The sequence below is a fragment of the Protopterus annectens genome, chromosome 8.part0 (genome assembly GCF_019279795.1).
Source record: "Protopterus annectens isolate FY-2018-M chromosome 8.part0, PAN1.0, whole genome shotgun sequence".
In the NCBI taxonomy this organism is placed as follows: Eukaryota; Metazoa; Chordata; order Ceratodontiformes; family Protopteridae; genus Protopterus; species Protopterus annectens.
Window position 1 is genome coordinate 430,340,470 of NC_056741.1, and position 26,539 is coordinate 430,367,008.

General features: G+C 38.4%; 1 protein-coding gene across 1 annotated transcript in view; it reads right to left on the reverse strand.

The window, feature by feature from the left end:
• The window catches only part of LOC122808851 (neuronal acetylcholine receptor subunit alpha-7-like), a 706,379-nt gene that overhangs the window by 293,563 nt on the left and 386,277 nt on the right, over positions 1–26,539 (reverse strand). The window contains exon 5 of the mRNA XM_044079948.1: positions 10,777–10,856. Within this exon, the coding sequence (XP_043935883.1) occupies positions 10,777–10,856 (80 nt within the window). The remainder of the gene's footprint in view (positions 1–10,776; positions 10,857–26,539) is intronic.

Sequence of the window (26,539 nt, forward strand, 5' to 3'; positions counted from 1 at the left end):
ATGACTGCAAACTAGGAGCTGTAATCAAAACTCCTAATGATGTGGACATCCTACAAAAGGGCCTCACTGAGACAGATGCCTGGTGTCAAAGCCATGGCCTCAAGCTCATTGTCAAAAAGTGCACTGTCATCCTCTTTGGTAAAAACTCTGTACCCATGAACTACCACATAGGTGGTAGTCTACTTAACACTGAAAGTGTGATAAGAGACCTTGCGACACAGGTGGACAGTAATCTCTCCTTTGATAATCACATCGCCACAGTAGTCAGGAAATCCTTCTACGTGGCACACCTCATCACAAAAGGTTTCGCATCCAGGAAAAAAGTGGTCATTGTTCCCCTCTATTCATCACTATTATAGAGTACAACATCCCTTTTGGTATGTACCTCACAAGACATCTACAACAACTGGAAAGGCCACAGAAATACCTCACAAATAGGATTACCAGCCTCAAACAGATGCCCTACACAGGTCGTCTCAAAAAACTCCAGCTTTACTCTGTCACATATTGCCTACTCAGAGGCGATCTCTGCCTAACATACAAAGCTATGTCAAACCCAGAGCTGTTGGACATGCTCCACTTAAAGAAATCACAATTCCTCAGAGCTACACGCTCTAGGGACCTAAACCTTGTCACCACAATAAACAGAACATGCTGGAGGGATAGATTCCTGTCCCAGAGACTTCTCATACTTTGGAACAAACTACCTATCTATATCAAACAAAGCTCCTCATTAGCACTATTCAATAAAATTCTTGATGATTGGGTGGGAGCTAGGAAATTCACCCCGGGGATCACTTCTGTGGCTCTGCTTCACAAGAGCACAGGAAAATAATTTTCTACCATTTGGCTAGGCTTATATAGGCCCTAGGGACAATAGCCTAGTACCTATCTATGAACCTATTAAACATGATTACACATATGGCTAGATGGCTGGATGGATAGATGCATGAACAAATAGATGAATGAATGGCAAATGTGCTGGCAAAGTCATGCTCAAAGGGTCACTTTAATTACATTTATTTTATTAAGGTAACATTAGTAAATGTACAGTTGCCTGGAATTTTTGCTCAGCTTTACTATCTTATGTACTTGGTTTTCTAAACTATCACCTTACATTTCTGCAGAGTGACTCAGTATGTGTTTTGAAAGACTATCTGTTTCTGTAGCGGTGACAGAGGAGACATTATTAACTCATTTATTTATTTGCATTATAATTCATAGTTCAATAATTGTAATAGTTCTCTAAATATTCTAAACAGTGCACCATGATTCAAAGGAGTTGTGGTTTATTATTTCTGCCACTCAGTTGCCATGTATCAAAACAAAATTGGCAGCTCTTATTCTTGTAAATTCAGCACCACATCTGAAAATGAGTTATTGTAAACTGATATAACTGACAATTTTAACAAAAGGTATCTGTAAAAATGTAACATATAGGTGCTGAAAGGAATGTCAACCATCCAGAAAGAAATTGTGCTGTTTTCTGAGTATATGTGACATCAATGATGTCAATGATATCATAGCGCATATCAACCTGGCTAACAACAGGAAAAGCAATGTTCCTACTTAAGAGTGAACCTGCAAGCTACCCTAAGAATTATAGACCAATGACTTACCTTCCGAAAATGTATAAACTATACACGGGAATTGATACCAACAAAGTTTATAGTCATTTAGAGGAAAACTCAATTATGGCAGTAGAACAAAAGGGCAATAAAAGAAAGTCATACGGAACAAAGGATCAGTTGTTGTTAAATAAAGTCATAGTGGAGAACTGTAAAAAGGGGAAGAATGTAAGTATGGCATGGATTGACTACAAAAAAGCATTTGATAGTATCCCACATTCATGGATAAAAGCGTGCTTAAAAATGTATAAGATACATCCTACACTGATCGACTACATTACAGTAACCATGAAACAGTGACAAACCACTTTGCAGTTAAGCCATGATAAAGGGCAAATTATTATCCTACAGACAAAAATTCAAAGGGGGTTATTCCAGGGTGACTCTCTGTCACTGCAGCTATTCTGCCTTGCCCTTAATCCATTAAGCTATCTACTTAACAGCTTAGGCCATGGCTATAATTTGGCTCCTAGAAAACAACAAATTGTAAAAACTTCTCATCTTCTATTTGTCAATGTATAGCTCATCCGATGAGGAACTGAAAGCACAACTGCAAGTTGTCAAAACTTTTTTAGATGATATAAGAATGTCATTTGATGTTGATAAATGTGCAAAAGCAACCTTTAAGGCAGGAAAACTGCAACACCAGGAAAACATCAGTTTGGGACAAGAATGTTATATAAAAGGACTTAAGCAAGAGGGAGTGTATAAATATTTGGGAACTGATGAAGGATCAGCAATAAAACAGGAACAAATGCTAATAAAACTTAGTAAGGAATATTTCAGAAGACTTAAATTAATCCTGAAAATAGCCCTGAAATCTAGGAACAAAATCCAAGCTCTAAACCAATTTGCTCTTCCTGTCCTAACTTACAGTTTTGGAGTGATTGACTGGCCTCAAAACGTGTTGGATAGATTAGATAGGAAAACAAGAAGGATGCTTTATGTTCAGCAAATGATTTATAAAAATCAGTGCATACCAAGATTATATATTCCCCATTCAGAAGGAGGGATGGGCCTCCTTGAAACTGATTACATGTATAGATCTGCAATCGTGGGACTCCACACATATCTGCTGACCTCACAAGACCCAAATGTAGTGAAAGTTTTCAAACATGAGGAAAATAAATCTAAGATGACTTCTTTGCTTAATCTAGCAGAAGCATCTCGGCATCAAGCAGGAATGGAAATCAAACAAGAAGTAGATAAAAAACAGGCACCAACTGAATGTGCCAAAAAAACAAAAGAAAGAATATAAGGTGAAGGATCAGATGTGAAGGCAAGAAATGTGGAAAAAGCATAAATATAGTTGCAAGTGTTGAAAACTTCTGAAAGAACCTCATGTTGATCATGAACAAATGCAGGAATGGTTAAGGAGAGGCAAATTCAAACCAAGAGATGAAAGGTTAATATTGGCGGCCCAAGATAGTGGGCTATGTACACACTGATTTACAAAGTTCATTGAACATGTGGGAAAAGCAAACAAATGTAGGTTTTCCAAAACAGAATTGGAAACAGTTGCACATCTCATTGTTGGTTGCGACATACTAATGGCAGAAGGACTGTATACTGAAAGGCATAATGTAGCGACACTGCTGCACTGGGGATTGTGCAAACATTATGGTATTGAAGTGGCTGAAAAACACTGGAAACATGAGCCATAAAGCATCGTAGAAAATTATGAAGTCTACATCACATAGGATCATTCATTACCAACAGTTCAAAAGATAGATGCTAGATGTAGTGGTCCAATAAAAAAAGACAAAAGTAGCATTGATCATTGAAATCGCCACACCCAGTGACTACAGTGTCTTGTGCACAGAGAGACATAAAGTCATAAAATATCAGGATTTGCAAGCAGAAATGAGAGCAATGTGGAAGAAAGATACCCAGATAGTTCCAATTATAGTAGGAGCAACGGGTGTTATAAAAAGAGTCTACAATCATATACAGATATGCTACTAATACATGTAACTCCATATGAATTACAGAAGGAGTCATTACTGGGCACATTGCGGGTGCTGCGAAGAGCACTTTTGGCTGACAACAAAGAGCGAAACAATACTAATTACATGAACTTTAATTGTACTTTGACTTAGGAATGGGGTCCATTCCCATCATGGTATTAGAAACCCAAAAGATATAGAGAAATTAAAAAGGGAGAAACATATATGCCAATAAGTCACATGCATTGTAATCAACTAACCATCAGCATCAGTACCATTTGGGGTAATTCTAAAATACAGCAATAAACAACCTGCAGTCCCACACACAAGACAAGACACAAATGTCAGAACATTCAGAGGACCAAAGATGAGTCAACTACCAGGGTTTTAAAGAATGATCTTGGTGGATTAGACCCAGGGCTAGCCTTGCACTCCTACGGTGTCATGCTTATAGGGGTGCTCTTTCAGTATTTATTTACTTTTTAGAGCAATGTTTCTTTGCTTTAAAAATAAATAAATAAAAAGTGCTGCTACTAAAAGGAAATATGCTCCATACCAGTCAGGTTATGTTAGCTTTAATGTTGCAAGATCACAAGAGTAGAGACCTTTCAATGTTCAAATATAGGAATGAAGTCACTGTAGGAGTTTTAATGACACACATCTCTCAAACCAAATACATTACAGATGAGAGGAGTATAGAGGTACTGGTAGAATAAGTGGTTTTACTGTTTTACAGAAGTGCTGCTGGTGATCAAATACTTTTGGGATTTTTTCTAGCCTTGTGATTCATGTCGGCACTAGCATCTGGAAGGAGGGAAATGGTGCCATTAGAAGTGTTATTACTGTAATAATGCTGGCAGTTATACCAGATATTCTGAACAATATTTCTGTCTTTGTGATTTGTGTGGGCAGCTGGGATGAGTGGAATGATACAGTGAGATGTGTTTTTAGTGTTTTTACAGTTATGCTGGCAGTGATCAATCAGATATTTTTGGAAATATTTTTCTGAATTTGTGATTTGTTTTAAGCAACTTGGATTAGAATACCTTAATTTGTAGAACTTACTGATGTGGACTGTGGAAGTGAAATAATATTACAGAGCCGTCACATTTCATGGCAGTTACTACTGGGTGGGGGGTGGATGTGGGGCTGGCTGGTTGAATGTAACTGAGCTTGACTGTGCTCAATTGAAACAGTCACTAAATGGCTTTGAATGACTAATTTACTTTTATGAAAAATAAGCTGGAATACTTAAATGGACATCTGACGTGCACAGTGTAAGCATAATTGTCATGGCTGTTTTCTGGGGAAGAAAATGAATAGTGACCTGCTGCTGATTGCTTATTATTTTGTTTTATAGCAGTAATTTGACTACATGAAGCTATGTGCAATATTTTAATGTGTGTCAACTGTTTGTCTGGAAGAAAGCTGAACTTCTTTACATAGTTATCCTGTTTTATCACAAACAGACATCCAAATTGTACGTGGGGCTATAGCTGATTGGTGGAGTTGTCTGGATTAAAGTAACTTCCCCTGTTGTCACTTGCTCAGTTTAACAGTTATCTCTGAAAAATAAGGGGTAAATGTGTCACAGAATACCTAGACATTCAAATCTTCTGGGGGCTGGGGGCCCTTGCATATACCAAAGCTGTATAAGTTGATTTTGATTTGGGCTTGTTAACCATCTCTGCCTTGAAATACACCTAGTCTAAAATCAGCTCTAGTTATGGGTGCACACAGAAGGCCACTGTACCTGTGTGGGGGGCTGGTGGTTTTGTCATTATTTCTTCAACATTCTTCCCAAACCTGAGAGGACATGTATCTTATGTTGGGATGGGGACAGAGTGGTCACTGTATGTTGTTTACGATCACTGTACTGTCTCTAAAAACAACAAGTTGGAAACATTATTGCAATCGTAATTTTTTTTTCATTTTCCTCACAATGGAACATCTGACACATATACAGGTGGCTACCTTTTGGGGGGAAGGGTAAATAAGCATACTGTTTATATATGTCTGACAGCAAATATGTTACATTCTATTTGTTTTTTTTTTTTAGTTTTGTCTGACATCAGAAGGGTACACAGACGGTGATGTCTTTTGGAGTGGGGGTATATATAAATATGACAGGAGCACCTTCATCTGTGTCTTAATTTTAATCCAAATAAAACACCAGAGGTGATATAAAGAATGTTGTAATCTATTTTGAGCTGGTGACAGGTACCATAACTTGATATGATATATGTATCCTCACAAGCATTTGTCTTCTCAGTTTATTGTAAACTGGTGTTTGGTCAGCTTTAAGCATTAAAACATGGATACAACTTAGTACTTCCTTTAAATACAAAAGTAAGATTGCATTTGTTCTTCAATTTGCATATTTTTGTTTAGGCCATCATTAGATCAAAAGGTTAGAAAAAAAGCTCTAAAATGCACCTGAGGGCATCTATAACCCCATGGATTCTGGGTACCTAGCAGCCCTAGACCTCCAGCTTAATTTAATTATTACAGGGTAGTTTGGAAAGTGCAAGTGTGTTGAAAGGATGCATAGAAAACCAAAGGTGAAGAGTAACAGTGAATTTCCTTCCTTAATCATGCTTTTTGTACAGGCCATTGCTGGAGGAAAAGGTTGTTTAAAAAAGACTCCAAAATGCACCTCCAACTATCTAGCAACCTCGTGGTTTCTGCCAGTTTAACGGACCACAGACCCCCAGCTTAAAAGATTTATTTCTACTCCAGGCATTACAGTGTAGGCTTGGTTAGTTAGGATGTGTTGAAAGGATGCATGGAAAAAAAACTGAAGAATAATAATCTCTTTTCTCCCACCAAATATCCAAGTCCTGGAATTCCATACCACAAATGACATAAACACTAGCAATACATCCAAATGTAAACACTGCTTAAGGAATAACTAGCTAACACCTGGCTCTGCTCCTGCACTAACCCAGGCTGATCTCTTCTGTCCATCCCTTTTCTTTCAACCATAATTATCTTTTTGCTTTTGATATTCTAAGTGGCTTTTTTTCTGCGCCCACCAAATTTCAACTTCTCTCTACCTACCGCTAATTTTATTACTTCTTTAATGACTTTACCCCTATCTCAAGTCTTTTATATGCATCTTCTTTCCCTGCTTATCAACTCACCTCCACACTGCCTTGCTGTCACTGTTTTAAGTATATGTGCCACTAATATATCATCTATTTTGTTCTTGCTTCTGTACCATATATGCTTTTAATAATATATTTCTCCTATGCCATTACATTTCCCCTAAAAATCTAACATTTCCCTATGATGGTAAAATCTACTTTTATTTGTCAGATTGCTATTTTTTTCTACTCAGAATATTATAACTCTATATTGTATGTTTTGTTAGACATCTTTTTAGTTTGTCAATTAATTGTTTAGCTTACTTACTGCCTGCATTTTTTCAATTATCCGCCAGTGTGTTTTCTTTTATTGTATTGTAACATTGTTATGTGTTTCTGGTATTGCATTGTAAAATTATTTACTTCTGGTATTGTATTGCATAAATTTGCGTGTAATGTTTTTTTTTTTTTGTAAAGGAGCTTTTCTTCCTGGGCCTTTGCTGAAAACTGGCCTCGGGCCCAGTCGGACATCCCTGGTAAACAAATGGAAAATAAATAAATAATAAAATAAATTTCCTTCTTTGATCATGGATTTTATTCAGACAATCACTGAACAAAAATATTGTTTGGAAAACTAAAATCGATCTCAGACCTACTAGAAAACCTCACGGCTTCTGGGGACCTAGTGGCCACACTCGACCAGCTTAATACATTTATTCCCACTGCAGTTATTACAATACAGTCTTGTTCGGTTAGCATATGATGAAAAGATGCAAGAAAAAACAAATTTGAAGTGTAAGGCTAAATTATTTCTTTGATCATGGTTTTTGTTCATGCAATCAGTGGATGAAAAAGTTGTTTAAAAACTCTAACATGTACCTTAGAGAATGTACAGCACCCATGGGGGGGGGCTTGCTGTCCTTAGACCTCCTTTTTAATGCAATTGTTTCCTCCACAGTTGTCACAGTGCAGTCTTACTAAGATAGAACATGTTGTATGAGTGAACAAATAATCTAGACTAAGATAAGCTGAGAAAAAGGGGAAAAATAAGCTGGATAGTGTGAGCAGGCTAGGAAGGGATGTGGGGGAGGATGCTACAGAGCCTTTTCGCATAGTGTGCCATTTTACCTAAGGCAAGCTCTGACTAGAAATTTTGAGATATCAGCATAAGGAGTAGCCTGGACTAAGATTATTTATAAAATAGAATAAGAACTCCATCCTAGGTACAATCCAATTTTAACAATGTCTGCCAGCAGTGCATGACATCAGTTATGCACAGAATTAAACTATATAGCAATAACCCACGCCTGGGTGTGGGTAATGCTGGATTTACCTACGGTTGGCGTGGTTTGGTCCCGAGGGTGAAGCCCGAGGGACCAAACAAAGCCAACCGTGGGTAAATACAGCATTACCCACCCAGAAGTGGTTATTGCTATATATGACATTATTTAAGAAAAGAAACTATTACTTTTCTTAAATAATGGCATAGTATAATGCCTGTTTACTGCCTTTCCGCAGATGTCTGGCATCCGCAGCAGTTCTGATGTACTGCGCGCCTGCGCAGTACACCAGAGCTGTGGGCAAAAGCGACGGAGAAAGCAAGATCCCTGTTGCTTTTTTTTTTACTGTTTTGCTATGTTAAATGGGTTTAACATAGCGAGACAGCTTTAAAATAAGCAACGGAGATGTCCGTTGCTTATTTTAAAACTGTCTCGCTATGTTAAACCCATTTAACATAGCGAAACAGTAAAAAAAGCGACGGAGATCTTGCTTTCTCCGTTGCTTTTTTTTAAAACCTGTCTTGCTATGTTAAATGGGTTTAGCATAGCGAGACAGCTTTAAAATAAGCAACGGAGATCTCCGTTGCTTATTTTAAAGCTGTCTCGCTATGTTAAACCCATTTAACATAGCGAGACAGTGTTTTAAAAGTAGAGTTATACTAATGGAAAAAAGTCCGGGTGACTGGACCTTTTTCCATTAGTATAACTCGAGTTACAATGTGCACGCTGGCCAATCAGCGTGCACGTTTTGGGGGGGGTCATGGTATAATTTGGCATATCTTTATTAGTAGTGGATATCTAATGGCTACTGCATATAATCTGTATAATATTTCTCTGCAGTTTAAGGGTACTGGAGGTATTACTTTATTTTAAATGAAGCCCCAGAACGATACTCTATGAAAGGCAATTTGGTGTTAAAAAAGAATATTATGAGTTCAGTTCAGGACTCTGCAAAATGACCTTGTATCAGTTCACTGACTGTCATTAATTTAATTTGTTAAATAAATTGCAGACCACATATTGGGAGTAGCTGAGTGATAAAGATAAGATTCTTTGTTTTCATCTCAGCACCTTCTGCAGTGAAGAAAGTAAAACAGCTTTGTGATATTGGTCCATAAAATATAAAAGCCACCAGATAATGTAATACCTTTTATTAGACCAGCAGGCTATCTATCTTAAAAATGGTGTGTTGTCCGCAGCATTTCAGAGTTATATAGGTCAGTGCAACAATAACAAGTAAGTATATTATGCTAGCTTGAACAAAGCAGCCACTGGTCAGATATAACAGTTGTAAACTACCAGGTAACTCCAGATATAAGAAAGCTATGTCGTAAAATCCATTTTTCTTAAAAAGCATCATAAATGAACACTGCTGGCAGGAATAGTTATTATTTTTCCTTTGACTGTTGCTCATTTAAGAGAAATAGCTTTGCTTCTTTTGTTAGACTAGGTCGATTTATAATAACTTTCTTTGTTGGGGAGCCATTTCACTTTCAGAGCATGGAACATCTCCTTCACTCATTCTTTTTATATAAATGCTTCCCTTTTCCAACTGCCCTGCAGATTTGTTTTAGCTAGCACATCCCCTTCCCTACCTGCTGCTCCTGTTGCATACCCTTGCTGAGAATATTTCCTGGATTAGACTTATTTCTACTACAAAAATTAATTTATGCAAATATGTAAATGCAGCAGTTTGCAGTTGGCTCTGTGATTTCATGCCTGAACTGTATATATCTAAACTTCAGCTAAAACTGCTAGCTCGAGGAGTGCTGTGTTTCTCTACAGAAACATATAATCAGAGAAAGTACTGTTTTTACACCAAGTGTTTACATAATTCTCCAGACACTATAACACAGGAAACAAAAACAATTCTCCAGACACTATAACACAGGAAACAAAAACTTTGAGAGGAAAGTAATTAACTTTTGTCTCTTCATCCCTCTCCTGTCACTGTAAGGTAAATACACACAAAGTGAAGTTGTGTAACCAGTGGTCAATGAGCACCTCATCAACACTCATCTTGGTGAGCACAATTCTGTAAACACTGGGGATTATGCAAATACCTGGGGTAACTTAGCCAATATATTTAGTTATGGGTATGATGGCGGTGTCCCCCAGACATGGTGGAATACAGTAGGGTGTTGCTGGTAAATATTTGTAATGTTTGAACATTGGGATTTTTGAGAAATCACAACTTTCAGATGGTTGTATTCATTATATTGATTGCTAGTGAAAAAAGCAATACTATGAGAGCACTTAAAGAAATAGGACATATTTCCAGTGTTGTTTGTGACACTCTACCTGTCAGTTAAAGTGCATGTAAATAATGCAATTATTCCTCATCTTCAAGCTGCATGGAAATGGGCTGCAACAACTTCCTCATGCCCCTTCTGATCAGTGTGCACAAACAAGGGATGGCTTATTTCATCTACTTGTGTAATTAATTATAAGGTGCCAAAAGTGACTCGGTGAATACTGAAAAGTTCAATGTAATTTTACTTCACCCCGAAATTAATACATACCAGGAGTTAGTTATATAACTAAGATTGCACAGATAAACTTCCAGTTCAGCCTCCCTACCCCGCTATATATATCTACCCTTCTGGTAGACTTTCAGCTGCTTTACGTCAGCTGAATGATCTTTGCCTGATGTCACGTTTAGCAGCCGACAACAAATGCATTCCTCATGTCTTCTCAGATATAGGTGTCTAAACTGAAAAAAGCTAACTTGTGCAAAGCAATGAATAAATACAATACAGCACAAACATGCTATTGAAAATCTCATGCACAGGGTAGCATGCACCACAATTTAAGTCCCAAAACTGATGCCATTCACCTGGAGGTAGGTACTGGCAGTAGCCACTGGAATTCACGAGGACGTTGGTATGAAAGCTGGCATCAAACCGATCATCAGCACTGAAACACACCATGAAGCCTACAATGCATTACAATTGTTTTACAATCCTCAATAACATGTATTTTTTTATTTTAAATTAATCTTGCTTCACTCTTTTTATGTTTGGATTATTTCTATTATTTGCCTTGTAGTCTATACATATAAACACAGACTTTAGAAAACAGTTTTGTAACAGTTCTATATACAACTAACCGGCATGTTGAATGGGAAACCAGACATAGTTAATGATTTTTTTTCTTTTGAGATGTAAAAAAATATTGAAACAGTTATTCCTTGGTTTTCTGACTAAGAGTTTATTATTCTGTCAAAGACAGCAGCATTCCCTCTGCTAAATGCCTCCAAGTGAAAGTAAACGAGCAACTTCACCCTCCTAAGTGAACTGCTCCTTCCCAAGAGAAAACACAAGGTCTGGGCTCCGGAGCTCCATCTTAGCTGAGGTGATAGAAATCATTACATTTTTATTTTGCCAAAGAATAATGTATGAAACAAAGGTATACTTAATATACCAAAAATGTACACAAGACCATGAGATTTTTACATCAGCACTTCCAAATTCTGTCTATTCTAATATGGTATGTTGTGAGCTAATAACATGCCATAGTGTTTATGAAACATTTACCTAGTTTATCCAACACATAGTCTGCTTCAGTGCTACATGCGGTGCCATTTAAAATTCTGATTTTCACAACTTTATAGATATAATATACATTATTATTTTATTTTGCAGGGTTCAAGTCACAATTCTGATACTAAAAGTAAAATACCATTAAGAACAAGAATGCATCCTGAGTTTTTTTTAATAAAATTCAAATCCGTACACTGTATTCATGGTTTAACTTATTCCAGAAACTCAAACATGATGGTGGCCTTGTTTACAAAGTAAAACTATAATCTGCACTCCATGTATATAGTAGGACATGGCCTACATAATCGTACTCTTGAGTCTGAAAAAATAACTTTGTTAAGCACCTTTCTGACATATGGGAGGTGTTTAATAAGGTTTCGTTAAGCACTTTTGAGTGCTGTCTTGCACTAAAGCATAATTATGGTGCCAGGCACCACAGAAGAGTGTCAAGAAGCTAAACCAACTTTAAAAACTGGAATATACTTTGCTTTTACTCAGAAAAAAATAAAAGTATAGCAGAATGATATGTGCAACAGCTTTTAAAGGCATTAATTCAACAGAGGGACACTTAGCGTCTGGACTACTGTAACTAATAGTACATTGGAGCAACTAAATCTCCATGTGCTACAACAAATTACAATTGGGTCTGTTCACTCATAACTCCTTGGATGTGTGTCCTCAACATGAATGCCAAGATTCTCCTCTCAAGCTTCACTTTACTCTGTTTGAATTTCTTGACATTCATGTCTCAGTCATATAAGACCTTGGTTATGACTGGAAATTTGATCACACCCCTTTATGTACATGGAGTATCATGATTAGTCTCTGAATTCAGGAAAATCCAACTTTGCTAAGGATCATTCTGAAGTAAAACACTGTGAACGGACATTTTATGCATGGTAATGTGGAGTGTATAACAGATTTTAAAGCTGTTACAGGAACAAAGATACCCTTCAGTTCTGGTGTGTGTGTGTGTGTGTGTGTGTGTGTGTGTGTGTGTGTGTGTGTGTGTGTGTGTGTGTGTGTGTGTGTGTGTGTGTGTGTGTGTGTGTGTGTGTGTGTGTGTGTTCGTGTTCATAACAGTGAAAGAGAGTGATTGTGAGAGAGAAAGAGAGAGGCAGTTCTGCAACAGGCAGTTCATCAGAACGTGAAATATTAAGAGAGAATGAACTCTTAATGTCTGGAATGGTGCAGAGAGGCACTATGTGAAAAGAAATTAGAGACAGAGGGGGTAGACTGCAATGACCTGCATTGTTTTACTTCACTGATTTGCATGTGCTGAGACATTATGTCATCCGTCAACAAAATGGCTCTAATTTCTGTGTGTGTGTGTGTGTGTGTGTGTGTGTGTGTGTGTGTGTGTGTGTGTGTGTGTGTGTGTGTGTCTGTAAATATACTGATCCCAAGGGTATTGCCAATATCCTGGCAGATCGATTCAGTGCCAACTTCACCCCCCTCTCACCCCCTAAATGGCCCATCTCAATACCAGAAGATTGCCAAATTCTGGTAATAATGGCCACACAGGTAAAAAAACGCACTCTCCAAAGCTAAGAATATAGCATCCATGGAACCAGATGACATCCCGGGCTATGTACTACATAAACTACAAAATCAACTGGCACCTCACCTAAGTATCATGTTTAACCATACCCTCACCTCAGGCTTTGTGCCCACTGAATGGAGCACTACTACAGTTATCCCACTCCACAAGGGGGGATCCACCTTGGATCCTGGGAACTACCACCCCATCAATCGGACAAGCCTGATCTGCAAGGCCATGGAATGTATTCTCATGGAACTTATAAACAAAGACATTGGCAACCTTAAAACACTGGACCCCACCCAGTTTGAGTTCGTGAAGGGACGACCTTGTCTCCTGAACATGATTGACTTCTTTGAATCAGTCTCCAGAGCCATGGACGAGGGTAAGGCAGTCCACACAGCCTATCTGGACCTCGCCAAGGCCTTTGACACCATCCCCCACTCTGGAATCATGGATAAACTTACTAAGCTGGGCATTAATCCCTACATCACCCGATGGGTTGCCAACTGGCTTACTGACAGAACCCACACTGTAAAAGTAGCTGACTCCAAATCCATCTCCAGACAAGTGACAAGTGGAGTACCTCAGGGTTCAGTCCTGGGACCTCTCTTGTTTGGCATCTACTTCTCTGAAGTACAGGCCAACACTAAGAGACTCTGGCTAACAAAGTTTGCAGATGACTGCAAACTGGGAGCCATTATTGAATCTCCAAATTATGTCAATACTCTGCAAAAGGGCCTTATAGAAACAGATGCTTGGTGCCAGAGCCATGGGCTCAATCTCATTGGCAAGAAATGTATAGTTATCCCCTTTGGGAAAAAACATGCACCCATGAATTACCACATAGGTGGCAGTACACTAAACACCGAAAGTGTGATAAGAGATTTAGGGACACAGGTGGACAGTGGTCTCACCTTCAATAACCACATCATCACAACAGTCAGGAAAGTCTTCTGCGTGGCACATCTCATCACTAAGGGCTTTTCATCAAGAAAAAAGGAGGTCATTGTCCCACTGTACTCATCCCTCATTAGATCCATTATAGAATACAATGCCACATTTGGTATGTACCTCTCAAGACATCTGCAACAACTGGAAAGACCGTAGAAATGCCTCACTAAATGAATCACAGGCCTAAAGCAGATGTCCTGTACTGACCGCGTTAAAAAACTCCAGCTATACTCTGTCGCATATCATCTACTCCGAGGTGATCTCTGCTTAACATACAAGGCCATGTCAAACCCAGAGCTATTGGACATGCTACACTTAAAGAAATCCCAATCCCTCAGAGCCACACACTCCAGGGATCTAAAACTTGTCATCACAATAAACAAAACATGCTGGTGGGATAGGCTCCTGACCCAGAGACTCCCCAGACTCTGGAATAGACTGCCCATACATGTCAAGCAGAGCGGCTCTTTGGCCCTCTTCAAAAGGAACCTTGATGATTGGATGGGAGAAAGAAATTCACCCCGGGGATCACGTCAGTCGCCCTGCTAGACAGGGGCCTAGGAAAGTACATAGTGTGGGAAGAAATAGCCTGGGAATTGTTATGGCTAGGCTTGTATAGGCCCTTGGGCCGATAGCCTAGTACCAACCTATGAACCTATGAATCTATGTGCTCGTGTATGTGTTTCTGTCTATGTATATATGTGCAAGCCTGTCTGCCTGTCTGTGTTTTGAATCTGTGTGTTTCTCAATATACATTTGTAAGTCTGTCAGTGTGTCTGTGCTTCTGAATGTGTGTGTGTGTGTGTGTGTGTGTGTGTGTGTGTGTGTGTGTGTGTGTGTGTGTGTGTGTGTGTGTGTGTGTGTGTGTGTGTGAGAGAGAGATGCATGCACACCTTAAATACTTACATAACTTGTATTTTGGATGTAAAATAACTCCTCTAACAGCCATTACATTTACTACAGCAAGTTGTGAACATTAGGCAAAGGAACTATTTTACATCAAAAATATAAAAAGATATATATAGTATAAAAAAACAACAAAAAAAAACAATTTAATAGCCCATTCTCTAAGTGCAATAATACCCTGCAGGGTGAGTGCTATTCTATAAATATTATCCACCTGTTGGGCATTATTGGTTGTGTAAGAGCTGTGGTATAACCAATTTGCTTTCCTCTCATTTTCTGTACATATTCAGAGATTCCACATTAGTTTATTGCCACTAAATTCACAAGAGCATATTGATGGTTTGGAAATGAAGGTGCAAGAGTTCTTAACATGCTACATACCAAACATCACACACTTTCTATACTGATAACTTCCCTGTTGGTATAGTAGTGATTATCCCTGCCTATCATGAGGGAGATCAGGGTTTGATTCCCCGATTGGGAGTGGGTGAATGTTTTAGTCTGATAGGTAACTCAGTGGTTTAAGGCAATGAAGTGGTACTGGGTTAGATTCTCTCAGTCTTCACTTGCCTGCTATGCAACCCAGAGCTAGTCACTTAACCAGACAGTCCTTTGGGACAAATGGAAATTTCGGATTGGCTCCTTGACTGAATGACTCCTAAATCTCTATGAACCTGTGCCAGAAGCTTTTTAGAGGATGTGGTTGGCATAATGGTTAAGGTCTTAACCTCATAGAAACAAAGTTTCTGACCTGAGCATATTAGCTAGGGTTAAAAGGGCCCATCAGGTCAGTTAGCCTAGTGTTACCTATGAACATATGTCAATCTCTTCTGTTCTGAAACAAAGCATATTTAATGAAGCCCAAAAGTCCACATTATTATCAGATTTAGTGATGAATACAGGTTGTTCCATTTAAACACAAAAAAGAAAATCAAATCAAATAGCTTTGATCCACAGGTAAATAGAGACTTATCAGCTCAGAATGCTTGTCCTTCTGTATGATGAAAAGGCCATGAATCTTACTGAAATCATTAGACAAGAAAAGATTGCTAGAGAACATCATATATAAAACTGGCATCTGCATGAAAAGCAAAAGCTGCATTGCATTACAATTTCATATTTCTTTGCCTGTATAGGATAGAAAAAGAAAGGTCAAGGTATAGTTTAGGACATAAAGTCGTGTCTCAAAACCAACTCCGTGCCTTTCTCTATAACATTGGCTATAGTATGACAGACCAATGACTACGAAATTCCATAGGGGCTGTATTTTTTTGTGATTTTAAAAGAACTGGGCTGCTCCATTAAGACAACAGTCCATTCTTCTGTCTATATTAATATGACTAGTAAGGAAATGTTGCAGCTCATTAATGAACTGAAGTCATCTGTCTGGCTCCTAATGTATCATCTCTGCTGCTATCTTGCCTGGGTTTGTTAGTTCCTAATCAAAAAAACAGAACCATGCCATTCTGTACCATTCCACTATCCGACTCCGAATGGTAGTGAGGAGGTCATAGATGGTCCTGAAGAGTACGTGGAACATATTGAGAAGTACTTGAGCAGTACTGAGAAGTACAAATATAGCAGTGAGGAGTACATGGGTGGTATAATACTGAGGAGCACAAGCATAGTACTAAGGAGTACATTGGTGATATAATACTGAGGATGGCAAGTGTAATACTGAAGCGTATATGGGTGATATAATACTGAGCAGGACAAGTATATTACTGAGGAGTACTTTGGTGATATAATACTAAGAAGGACATGTATAGTACTCAGGGGTAGAAGGGTGGTATAATACGAAGAAGGACGAGTATTGTACTGAGGACTACATGGGTGGTATACTGCTGAGGAGGGCAAGTATAGTACTGAGGAGGACATGGGTGGTATAATACTGAAGACAAGTATAGTACTGAGGAGGACAAGTATAGTACTCAGGGGTACATGGGTGGTATAATACTGAGGAGGACAAGCATAGTACTGAGGAGTACATGGGTGGTATAATACTGTGGAGGACAAGTACAGAACTGAGGAGTATATGAGTGGTATAATACTGAGAAACACATGGGTGGTATACTACTGAGGAGGACAAGTATAGTACTGAGGAGGACATGGGTGGTATAATACTGAGGAGGACAAGTATAGTACTGAGGAGGACACGGGTGGTATAATACTGAAGACAAGTATAGTACTGAGGAGGACATGGGTGGTATAATACTGAAGACAAGTATAGTACTGAGGAGGACATGGGTGGTATAATACTGAGGAGGAGAAGTATAGTACTGAGGAGGACATGGGTGGTATAATACTGAAGACAAGTATAGTACTGAGGAGGACATGGGTGGTATAATACTGAAGACAAGTATAGTACTGAGGAGGACATGGGTGGTATAATACTGAAGACAAGTATAGTACTGAGGAGTACATGGGTGGTATAATACTGTGGAGGACAAGTACAGAACTGAGGAGTATATGGGTGTTATAATACTGAGGAACACATGGGTGGTATACTACTGAGGAGGACAAGTATAGTACTGAGGAGTACAGAGCTGGTACTAAAAAGTAGGTTTACTATCAAAATATTGAAAGCCCTAACCACGAATGTTCACATTCCTGACAGGAGCAATGAACACCATCAAGCCAACTGCTCTGAATGCCAGTTCATTCAGAAAGCAAGAATCGACATTTGACAGTTACTGGACAACTCACCATCTAAAAAATACACCATTTTAAATGCATACATATTTCTACTGTTTTGCAGGAGGTCAAGCTCCCCTGTACCCCTTACACCCCCTGATATTTATATATATTAAACTCCAAGTTTGCTCTACATTGAGAAAAAGAGTAATTTTTACCTGATCCCCACTGTATTGTGATCCAGTTCAAAACAATGATGCTCAAAACTGTGAATACAAGCTACATGTCAATGTTTCAGAGTCAACATGATTTACATTCGCAATTTTGCACCTTTCCATTCGACCTTCTGACAGATGGTAAGTGCATTTCATGATTTTGATTGCAAACCTTAAGAAGTATGGGAATAGTAATTAGGAGTATAGGGATAGTACCAAGGATTATATGAATGGTTCTGAGGAGTACATGGATGATACTAAGGAGCACAAAGATAGTGATGAGGATTATATGGATGGGACTAACAGTATATACTCATACAGCAACATCTCCATCACCATGAATACCACACTTCATATTTTCCTCTATTAAGTTCTTTCAACAGTAGGAAATACAATCCTCCTTATATTTTTTGTTTCTGAAAAAGCAATCTGCCCAGTGCTGATAAGCATACTTCTCAACTGTCCAAATTTTTGCCTCATATTTTTGGCCTGTTTTATAAAAAATTGTGGTTTTCTGGCAAATTAGTGGCAAATCATTAAAAATTGAAGTTAGAAAATAATGACAGACATTTGAGTTTCAGACTTCATACTCTTCAGAAAATTTTTGCTAATGCAAAACCTGTTATTCGATGAACCTTCTAAGTTTGTAAAGGAATATTTAAAAATTGCCCCTATTTTTGGACCTTTCTGACACTTTTTTTATTGCTTTGTCCAGATTTCTTGCTCTAAGAAGTTGAGAGGATGCTGATACGTGCATCATTTCCCAATACTGCCAGTTATCAGGATGATGACAACATTCCAGTCATATGCATTTTTCTTAGGTTTTCTTGGGAATAGTAATATGACTGCTGGGCTCCAAGTTTCTTGAGTTCAGATTTGCTAAGTGAAACATAAAATAATGATGACGTGGTGACAAAATTAAGTATTTTAGTGAAATAGCACAATTATGACAGAATAATAACATTTCACAGACATGCCAGCCTAGAACTGTATCTCATTCCTTACCTTATCCTGTTCTGGCCTAAAGTCACCTATTTCCTAACATAACAATACCCATTCAACACTCTTTCTAAACCTGGCCCATGTTGGGCACCAAGTCTAAAACATTCATGGTTCTTTCTGTAGTGCTCCATCAGAGGCCTTTATGGCACATTTCTAGTTCTGATGGATCCCCTTCAGAAGCTCTAAGTTTCAAAACCTTGAACTTCAAACAGCCAAGACCAGAAGATCAAAGTTTTGAAACTTCAAATGTTTTGAATGGAGATCACTTTACAGCACAGAATGGGATATTTACCTTTTTCCTCACTGTAGTGCAATCTCAGAGTTGGTATATTTATTTAGCGGGGGGGGGGGTTGCCCCCCCTGCGAAAATGTAAAAAAATTGTTTTTGTGTTTATGTTTTTTTTTTATTTTGCCTTCGAATTTCAAAACTTCATTTCTCTGGTTTTGGCAGTTTGAATTCGAAGTTTTGAAACTTTGATCTTTAGAAGTAGATCCAGTTCTCATATATACATGAATTCACCAGTAGGACTAGTAGACACAAGTTTATTTTTCAGGTTAAGCACTTTCATCAAAGTAAAATTGACTTCCTCAGAACAATATACAAACAGTCATGTGGATTTAAATATATTACACTGTCACAGGATAGGTGAGGAATCCCACCAGTCAAACAAAAGATCTCTTGAATAAATTAATACCTTAAAGGCATACACTATAAACACTACAAATACAACAAAATACATTTCTGTAAAGAAATTATATAAAATTAAACCCTTTCCGCTCTTTCTTTTAAAGCAGGCAAGATAGATATAAAATAATTTAATCCTGGACACAGATTAGCTGCCAAACGAAGCTGCCACATCAGTCCCCTCTTGTTTAAAGTGTTTTTCCAGTTGCCACCCCTGGGGTTTATTTCAATGGTATCTAATATCCCAAACTTAAATCCAGAGAAATTAACACATATTTTACTATGCCTAAATAAGGCATTGGTTTCTTTTGAATTCTTAATGTCATATAAGTGTTCATATATCCTGGACCTGAGAGCCCTCTCAGTTTTCCCAACATAAAACCCCGGGCAGGAATTGCACTTTGCCAGATAAACTATTTTACTAGTCTGACAGTTACCTTTTTTGAACAACACTGTGTCCTGGTTGATATTATCAAGTTTCAAACTAGCAGCCGATAGTATATATCTACACTGTGTACAACAACCACAGACTTTGGTGAATTCATTAATTTTTTCACTACTATTGTTAATGTTACCCAAGTAAGTTATCCAAGTAAGTTTCAAGTTATGGCCCATTTTAGTACAAAAAATAGGCTGTTCACCCACTGCTTGTAAAATATTAGGGTCACCCCTAAAAATGTTCCAATTCTTACAAAGTATATTTCTGATGTCATTAGAATGTGTACTATATTGTACCACACATGCCTGGGAGAAGTTATGGGTAGAACTCTCTGTTGTTTCAAAAGTTTTGGTTTTAGAAACATCTCTACCTAGTAGAGGTTCATATTTAGAACCCCACTCTCTCAAAACCTCTTGTAAAATACCCTCTACAAATCCTAGTGGATAATCTCTCTCCAGAAACATGTTCCTCAGGTCACTGAATTCCTTAATGATGTCCTCATGATGGGAAGTCATTCTAGAAATTCTGATTGCCTGTCCCTTGACAATACTTTTTTTCTGGTATAGTGGGTGGTGAATTTTGGAAATGGAGGTAGGAATTACAAAAAGTTTTCTTTCTATACACCTTGGATCTGAAACAACACACATCTTTAATGATGGTGGTATCAAGATAGTGAATTTCTTTCTCATTACACTCATAGGTAAATTTCAAATAATGGGTAGTGCCATTTAGATATTCAACAAAACCAGCAATACCTTCCTTGGTACCCTTCCATAAAATAAAAATATCATCCAGGTACCTGCTGTAAAACAAAATATCTAAATGAAACCTACTTTCAAAAATAAACTCTTTCTCCCACCCTAATAAAACAAGGTTTGCATAAACGGGGGCACAAGCTGCCCCCATAGCAACTCCTTTGGTTTGTTGGAAATATTGCCCTTCAAAAAAAATATAGTTGTTATCTAAAATCAAGGCCATAATTTCACAAACAAGCTGTACACGCTCTGGAGATAAACTAGAATGATCAAACAGCATTTTTTTCAAAATAATCCAAACCTTCCTCTCTAGGAATACAGGAGAATAAATCTTGCACATCTATTGTCAAAAAAATCAGATCAGGATTCCATAAATCTTGCTTAATCTGTCCCAGAAAGTCCCAAGAATCTTTCACAAGATGTGGCATACTCTCAACTACATGCTTAACAATCTGATCCACAAAGACTGCCAAATTGTGTGTTTTAGACCCCCCTGCTGCCACAATAGGCCTATGTATGTTATTGTATTTTTAGTGTTTTTATAGTGTATGTCTTTAAGGTATTAATTTATTCAAGAGATCTTTTGTTTGACTGGTGGGATTCCTCACCTATCCTGTGACAGTGTAATATACTTAAATCCACATGACTGTTTGTATATTGTTCTGAGGAAGTCAATTTTACTTGGATGAAAGCGCTTAACCTGAAAAATTAACTTGTGTCTACTAGTCCTACTGGTGAATTTGTGGTTTTTAGTTTTTATTTTCACCAGTTTGCTACAATTATTTGGTCTCATATATACATGCACTTGACATACATGTAGTTATTTTTAATTCTTATTAATATCAACCTTCTTCTGACTGTAAATATGCTAACTGTAAATTAAGACATGAATTGGCGCTGGTACTTTATGAGTTTCAAAGTGTCTTTGACCTAGCTAGAGCAGCATAACATGTCTTGTTTTTCTTCTATTTCTGCAAAAGACATTTAGCCTGTCTTCTTTAGTAGACCATGATAGATGTCGATCTGCAGCACTGACAACCAGATTTCAGAAATGATCTAAGAAAGTCACTGAGACAGATGGGGGGGGCAGCTTGTGTGTGTGTGTGTGTGTGTGTGTGTGTGTGTGTGTGTGTGTGTGTGTGTGTGTGTGTGTGTGTGTGTATACCTCTCAACCTCTTAGAGCAAAAAATCTGGACAAAGCCTAAAATGATGGGGGGACAAATAGGGACAGATTTTAAATATTGCTCTTACAAACTTAGAAAGTTGACAGAATAATAGGTTTTGCATTAGCATGAATTTTCTGAAGGATATGATATCTTAAACTCAAATGTTTGTCATGATTTAATGACTTCAATCATCAGCAATATGCCAGAAAAGATCAGATTTTTGGAGGAATACACCAAAATATGAGGCAAAAATGTGGACATTCTGCGAAAATCTGTACAGCTGAGGTATATCTGTGTGTGTGTGTGTGTGTGTGTGTGTGTGTGTGTGTGTGTGTGTGTGTGTGTGTGTGTGTGTGTGTGTGTGTGTGTGTGTGTGTGTGTGTATGTGTGGTACAGTGCAAATAGGATGAAAGTGACAGGCTGCCAGCTCAGCATGTAAAGAGGAGGGTTAATGGCAACATTGTTCCACTATACATTGTGTTTTATTAGAATTGTTTGTTGGCAGACAAATGTGAGGTTCTCTAGTTGCTTAGTACAATGCTAATACCCCTCATCCTTGGTGGTAGCTAGTTTCCATCATTGTAGAAGTCAGTAGATATAGCTATCAAAGAATATGTCACCTATAGCAATCAATTGCAGAAGGGAAAAATGCACAGCTGCTGTGAAATCTGAAGGTGCAGGAACAACGTGCAGCTTTGCAGCGCACAACATCATGAGCCACCATGGTAACACTAATCACATCACCATAAGAGTGCTTTTATCAGCAGGTATGTCAAATTATCTTTTAGTCAGGAGTTACAGTTTCTTTCTTGTGTTTTCACAGATTACAAGAATTTATGGGATAGTATGAAAAAATATTGAATTACTGCAAGAAAATCTCTTTCAAATTATGGATGCAAGTTCAGAATACCAGACTTACTATTTTGAGTCATTCATAAAAAATATTTGATAGTGGGAGTGTCCCACAAACTACTGTTAGAATTCTGCTGTGCATAGTCAGAAAACAACAAATGTCAAATATTCAGAATAAAAATAAAGAGGTTCTGAAACAAACTGAATGCATAATGTGAAATAATTCCTTGCATCTGAAGAAAATCCCCAAAAATGTGAATGTATGTGAAGGCAAGGCATGTAGAGCTGCTACAAGGGGATACTAAATGAGAGGTAAGTCAGGAGATGAGAGAAGATGGTAAGCATTCTCTTTACAAAAAGTGTGTGCAAAGGCCTGCGTAAAACTATAATACAATTAACAGCAATTTATGCAGCAACGTGAGACTTCAAGTATAGTACACGGAATGCAGTTAGATTTTGTAGATGCCAGTTAGGCTATGCTGGCAGAGAGAAGAGAATACATATGCAAAGAAGAACATGAAACAGCATAGTCTTCAAAAGAGCATGAATACAAGAAATTCAGAAAGTGACTCACTGATAAGGCATAGGCTTGTAATGGGGGCAACAGCAAGACCCAGGAAGGTAAGTAGAAAGGCAGTAGATAAAAGGGAGGTAGTGAGCATGCCATTTTAATAGGTGATGAGAGAAGCAGAAGCAACACATATTGCCTAATGTAGTCTCTTGCCTGTTAATGGGTTAACCTACTTGGAGAAGATTTAGTGAATACTGCAAAAAGAAATTCTACTCGAAGTATATCTGGCAGGTTTACTGTTCTTTCACAGCAATCCTCCCAAGACTGGGTTATCACATCAAATACAGTCAAAGTATTCTTATCTGCCTTATATTCCTTTCTTCTTCTTCAGGCTAAATGTAACTGCTGGGTTCTTTAAAATGCCATCACTAATAAAACTGAATGTGCTATATACTAACTATAAAATTCAAGCATTTTAAAGTGATTTAAAAACTTTTTTAAGAAATGCAAACTTCCACAGAAACAACAGCAGTGAAAAAAATAAAGTTACTGGTTCAGTTGCTATAAACTCGTAGATGCAGCCTTCCAGATATGGCTGAATCAGTAAACTTTGATTTGAATATAGCAAAGGTTTTAATGGAAAATGTCAGATGTACTTCAAGTATAATGTTTATCTTCACAATGCTTTAGTAACTATCCTTCAGGTAAGTTAACTAATAACCAAAACAGCACCTGAGATACTAACGCATATGATGGCACATACTGTGTAACTGCTGTGGTTGGAGCACATTAAAGTTAATTTCCAGTAGAAGTACTAGGTGGCCACTACAACATATCACTTACTATCTGCCCCAAAGGTACATTGAAAACAAGTCGGACAAATGTGGGCTGGGTCAGCAAACATCAACACTGTGAATACATGTCAAAACTTTTAAAATTTAACCAGAAACCCAGGTCTCTCACAGGAGCCTGCATTTATCTTCAGGACTCAGTGAACCCTGATTTTTCATTGAAATGTGACTATCCACTCCACTCACAGAGCTGTTGTTCTGAATATAAATGCAGTAACTGGGTGACTATGCACGAGTTTTCAATTACTTTTGTATATCCCCCTAAACACTCACACACACACACACACACACACACACACACACACACACACACACACACACACACACACACACACACACACACACACACACACACACACACACACACACACACACACACACACACACACAAACACACATACAATGAAAAGGGAAAATAAAGTTCCTGAGATACTGAAGGAAAGAACAGCTGTGTAACATCTTATCATAACAGCAGATGTCCTTCTCTTCACTGTTGCAGTATTCCTAACATGAAGGATCCCCTGCCAAGGGCTCCCTGACATCTGGCCATTATACCAAAGCCTTTAGGTTGTTATCAATACACTATATGTCACATGTAGGCTCCCTGGGCAACACGTAGGACATAAAGGTGAATTCCGGACATATCATCCTCAGAACTGAGAGCTCCAGGAGAAACCCAGCCCTAGGATACCAGAGGGTAATATACACATCCAGAGTGACAAAAGACCAGGCGGAGGAGAGAGGGAGGGAGGGAAGGAGTGAATACTGCAACGGTGAAGAGAAGGGCACCTACTGTTGTGGTAAGATTTTACACAACTGAACTATATCCTTCCATTTCACTGTTGCAGTATTCTTAACATGAAGGAGAGTGCAAAAACTTGGGAAGAAAACAGGGAGGAGGAAAGGCCAACAGAGCCTTCTAGGAACCCATGAAGAATGTCCCTAACAAAGCCAGCTGTAGCCCTGGATATGACATTTAACTTGTAATGCTTGGTAAAGGTATGCACTGAAGACCAGTTAGCTGCCTCAAGGATAGAATTAGCATCCAAACCCTTGAAAAAAGCACCAGAAGAAGCCACAACCCTAGTAGAATGAGCCTTAACCACAGAAGGAAGGCTCTTACCACGAAGAGAATAACAAAAAGAAATGGCTTTATAAATCCGAGTGGAAATAGTCTGCTTGGAAGCTGCCAAACCTAATGATCTAGGCTTAAAAGAAACAAAAAGCCGATCAGATTTTCTGAAATCTTTAGTTTTGTTCAAATAACATCTGAGTTATCTATGCACGTTCAAAGTATACAGCACCTTTTCACTATCTGATTGCAGAGAAGGGAAAAATTGGGCAAATTAATAAACTGGCTTAGAGATAACTCATTCACCACTTTAGGCATAAAAGAAGTATTGGTACAAAGACACAGTCTGTCCTTATGAAAAACAGAAAAAGGAGGAACAGCCATAAGGCCTTGCAGCTCAGACACTCATCTGGCAGAAGTAAGGGTCAAAAAAGAACAGTCTTACAAGAACAATGCTGTAAGGAAGCTGAAGCTACAGACTCAAAAAGAGCCTGAGTCAATTTCTTCAAAACAAAATTAAGATCCCAGGAAGGAGTAACAGGCTTTCTGGGAGGTCTAATATGAAGGACACATTTAAGAAACTAATTGGCCTCGAACCTAGAGGCCAAAGGAGGAGTTAAAGGCAGACAAGCAGAAATAGCTGACAGGTGGGTTTTAACAGAGGAATATGCCAACCCAGCATTGAGCACTTTACACAAATAAGAAAGAACCAAAGGAATATCCACTGTAAGTGGGTCCAGGTTATGAGAAAGACATGAAACAGACTACTCTTCCATTTGGACAAGTAGGATTTCCTAGTAGTGGGTTTCCTGGCCTTCTGCAGAACCCAAAGCCCATCTTCAGAAAAAAAGGTGCCTATAGGGAATCAAAATCCTATCACCCACAGTGTCAGTTAAAGAGTGGACAGGTAAGGATGAATGAGAGATCCCTTGTCTTGTGTGAGAAGATCCACCCTATGAGGTAACTTGTGATGGTTGCCCTTGGCTAAGGGCAGAAGAAGAGGGAACCAATGCTGTCTGAGCCAAAAGGGAGTCACCAGCAAGATTTTGTGAGCATCCTGTTTTATCTTGCACAGGACTTTTGGAATGAGAGAAAGGGGGGAGCATAAAGAAACATCCCTTTCCATGAAAAAGATAGGGTGGCCACCTTCCAGGCCATAGGACATGGAGTCCTGGCACAAAATTGAGGAAGCTGCTCATTCAGAGGTGAGGCAAGGAGATCTACTTGAGGAATAACCCACTGGTGGATAATGTCCAGAAACACATCTCTGTGAAGCATCCACTCTGGAAATTGTGTTCTGGACCTGCTCAGGGAGTCTGCCACAAAATTCTGACTTGAAGGAATGTACATTGCCTGAAGTGTGACTTGATACTGAATCTCTAACTTCCAAACCTGGATTGCCGATCTGCAGAGCAGATAGGGTCTTATTCCACCTTGTTTGTTGACATACCACATCAATGTGGTGTTGTCTATAA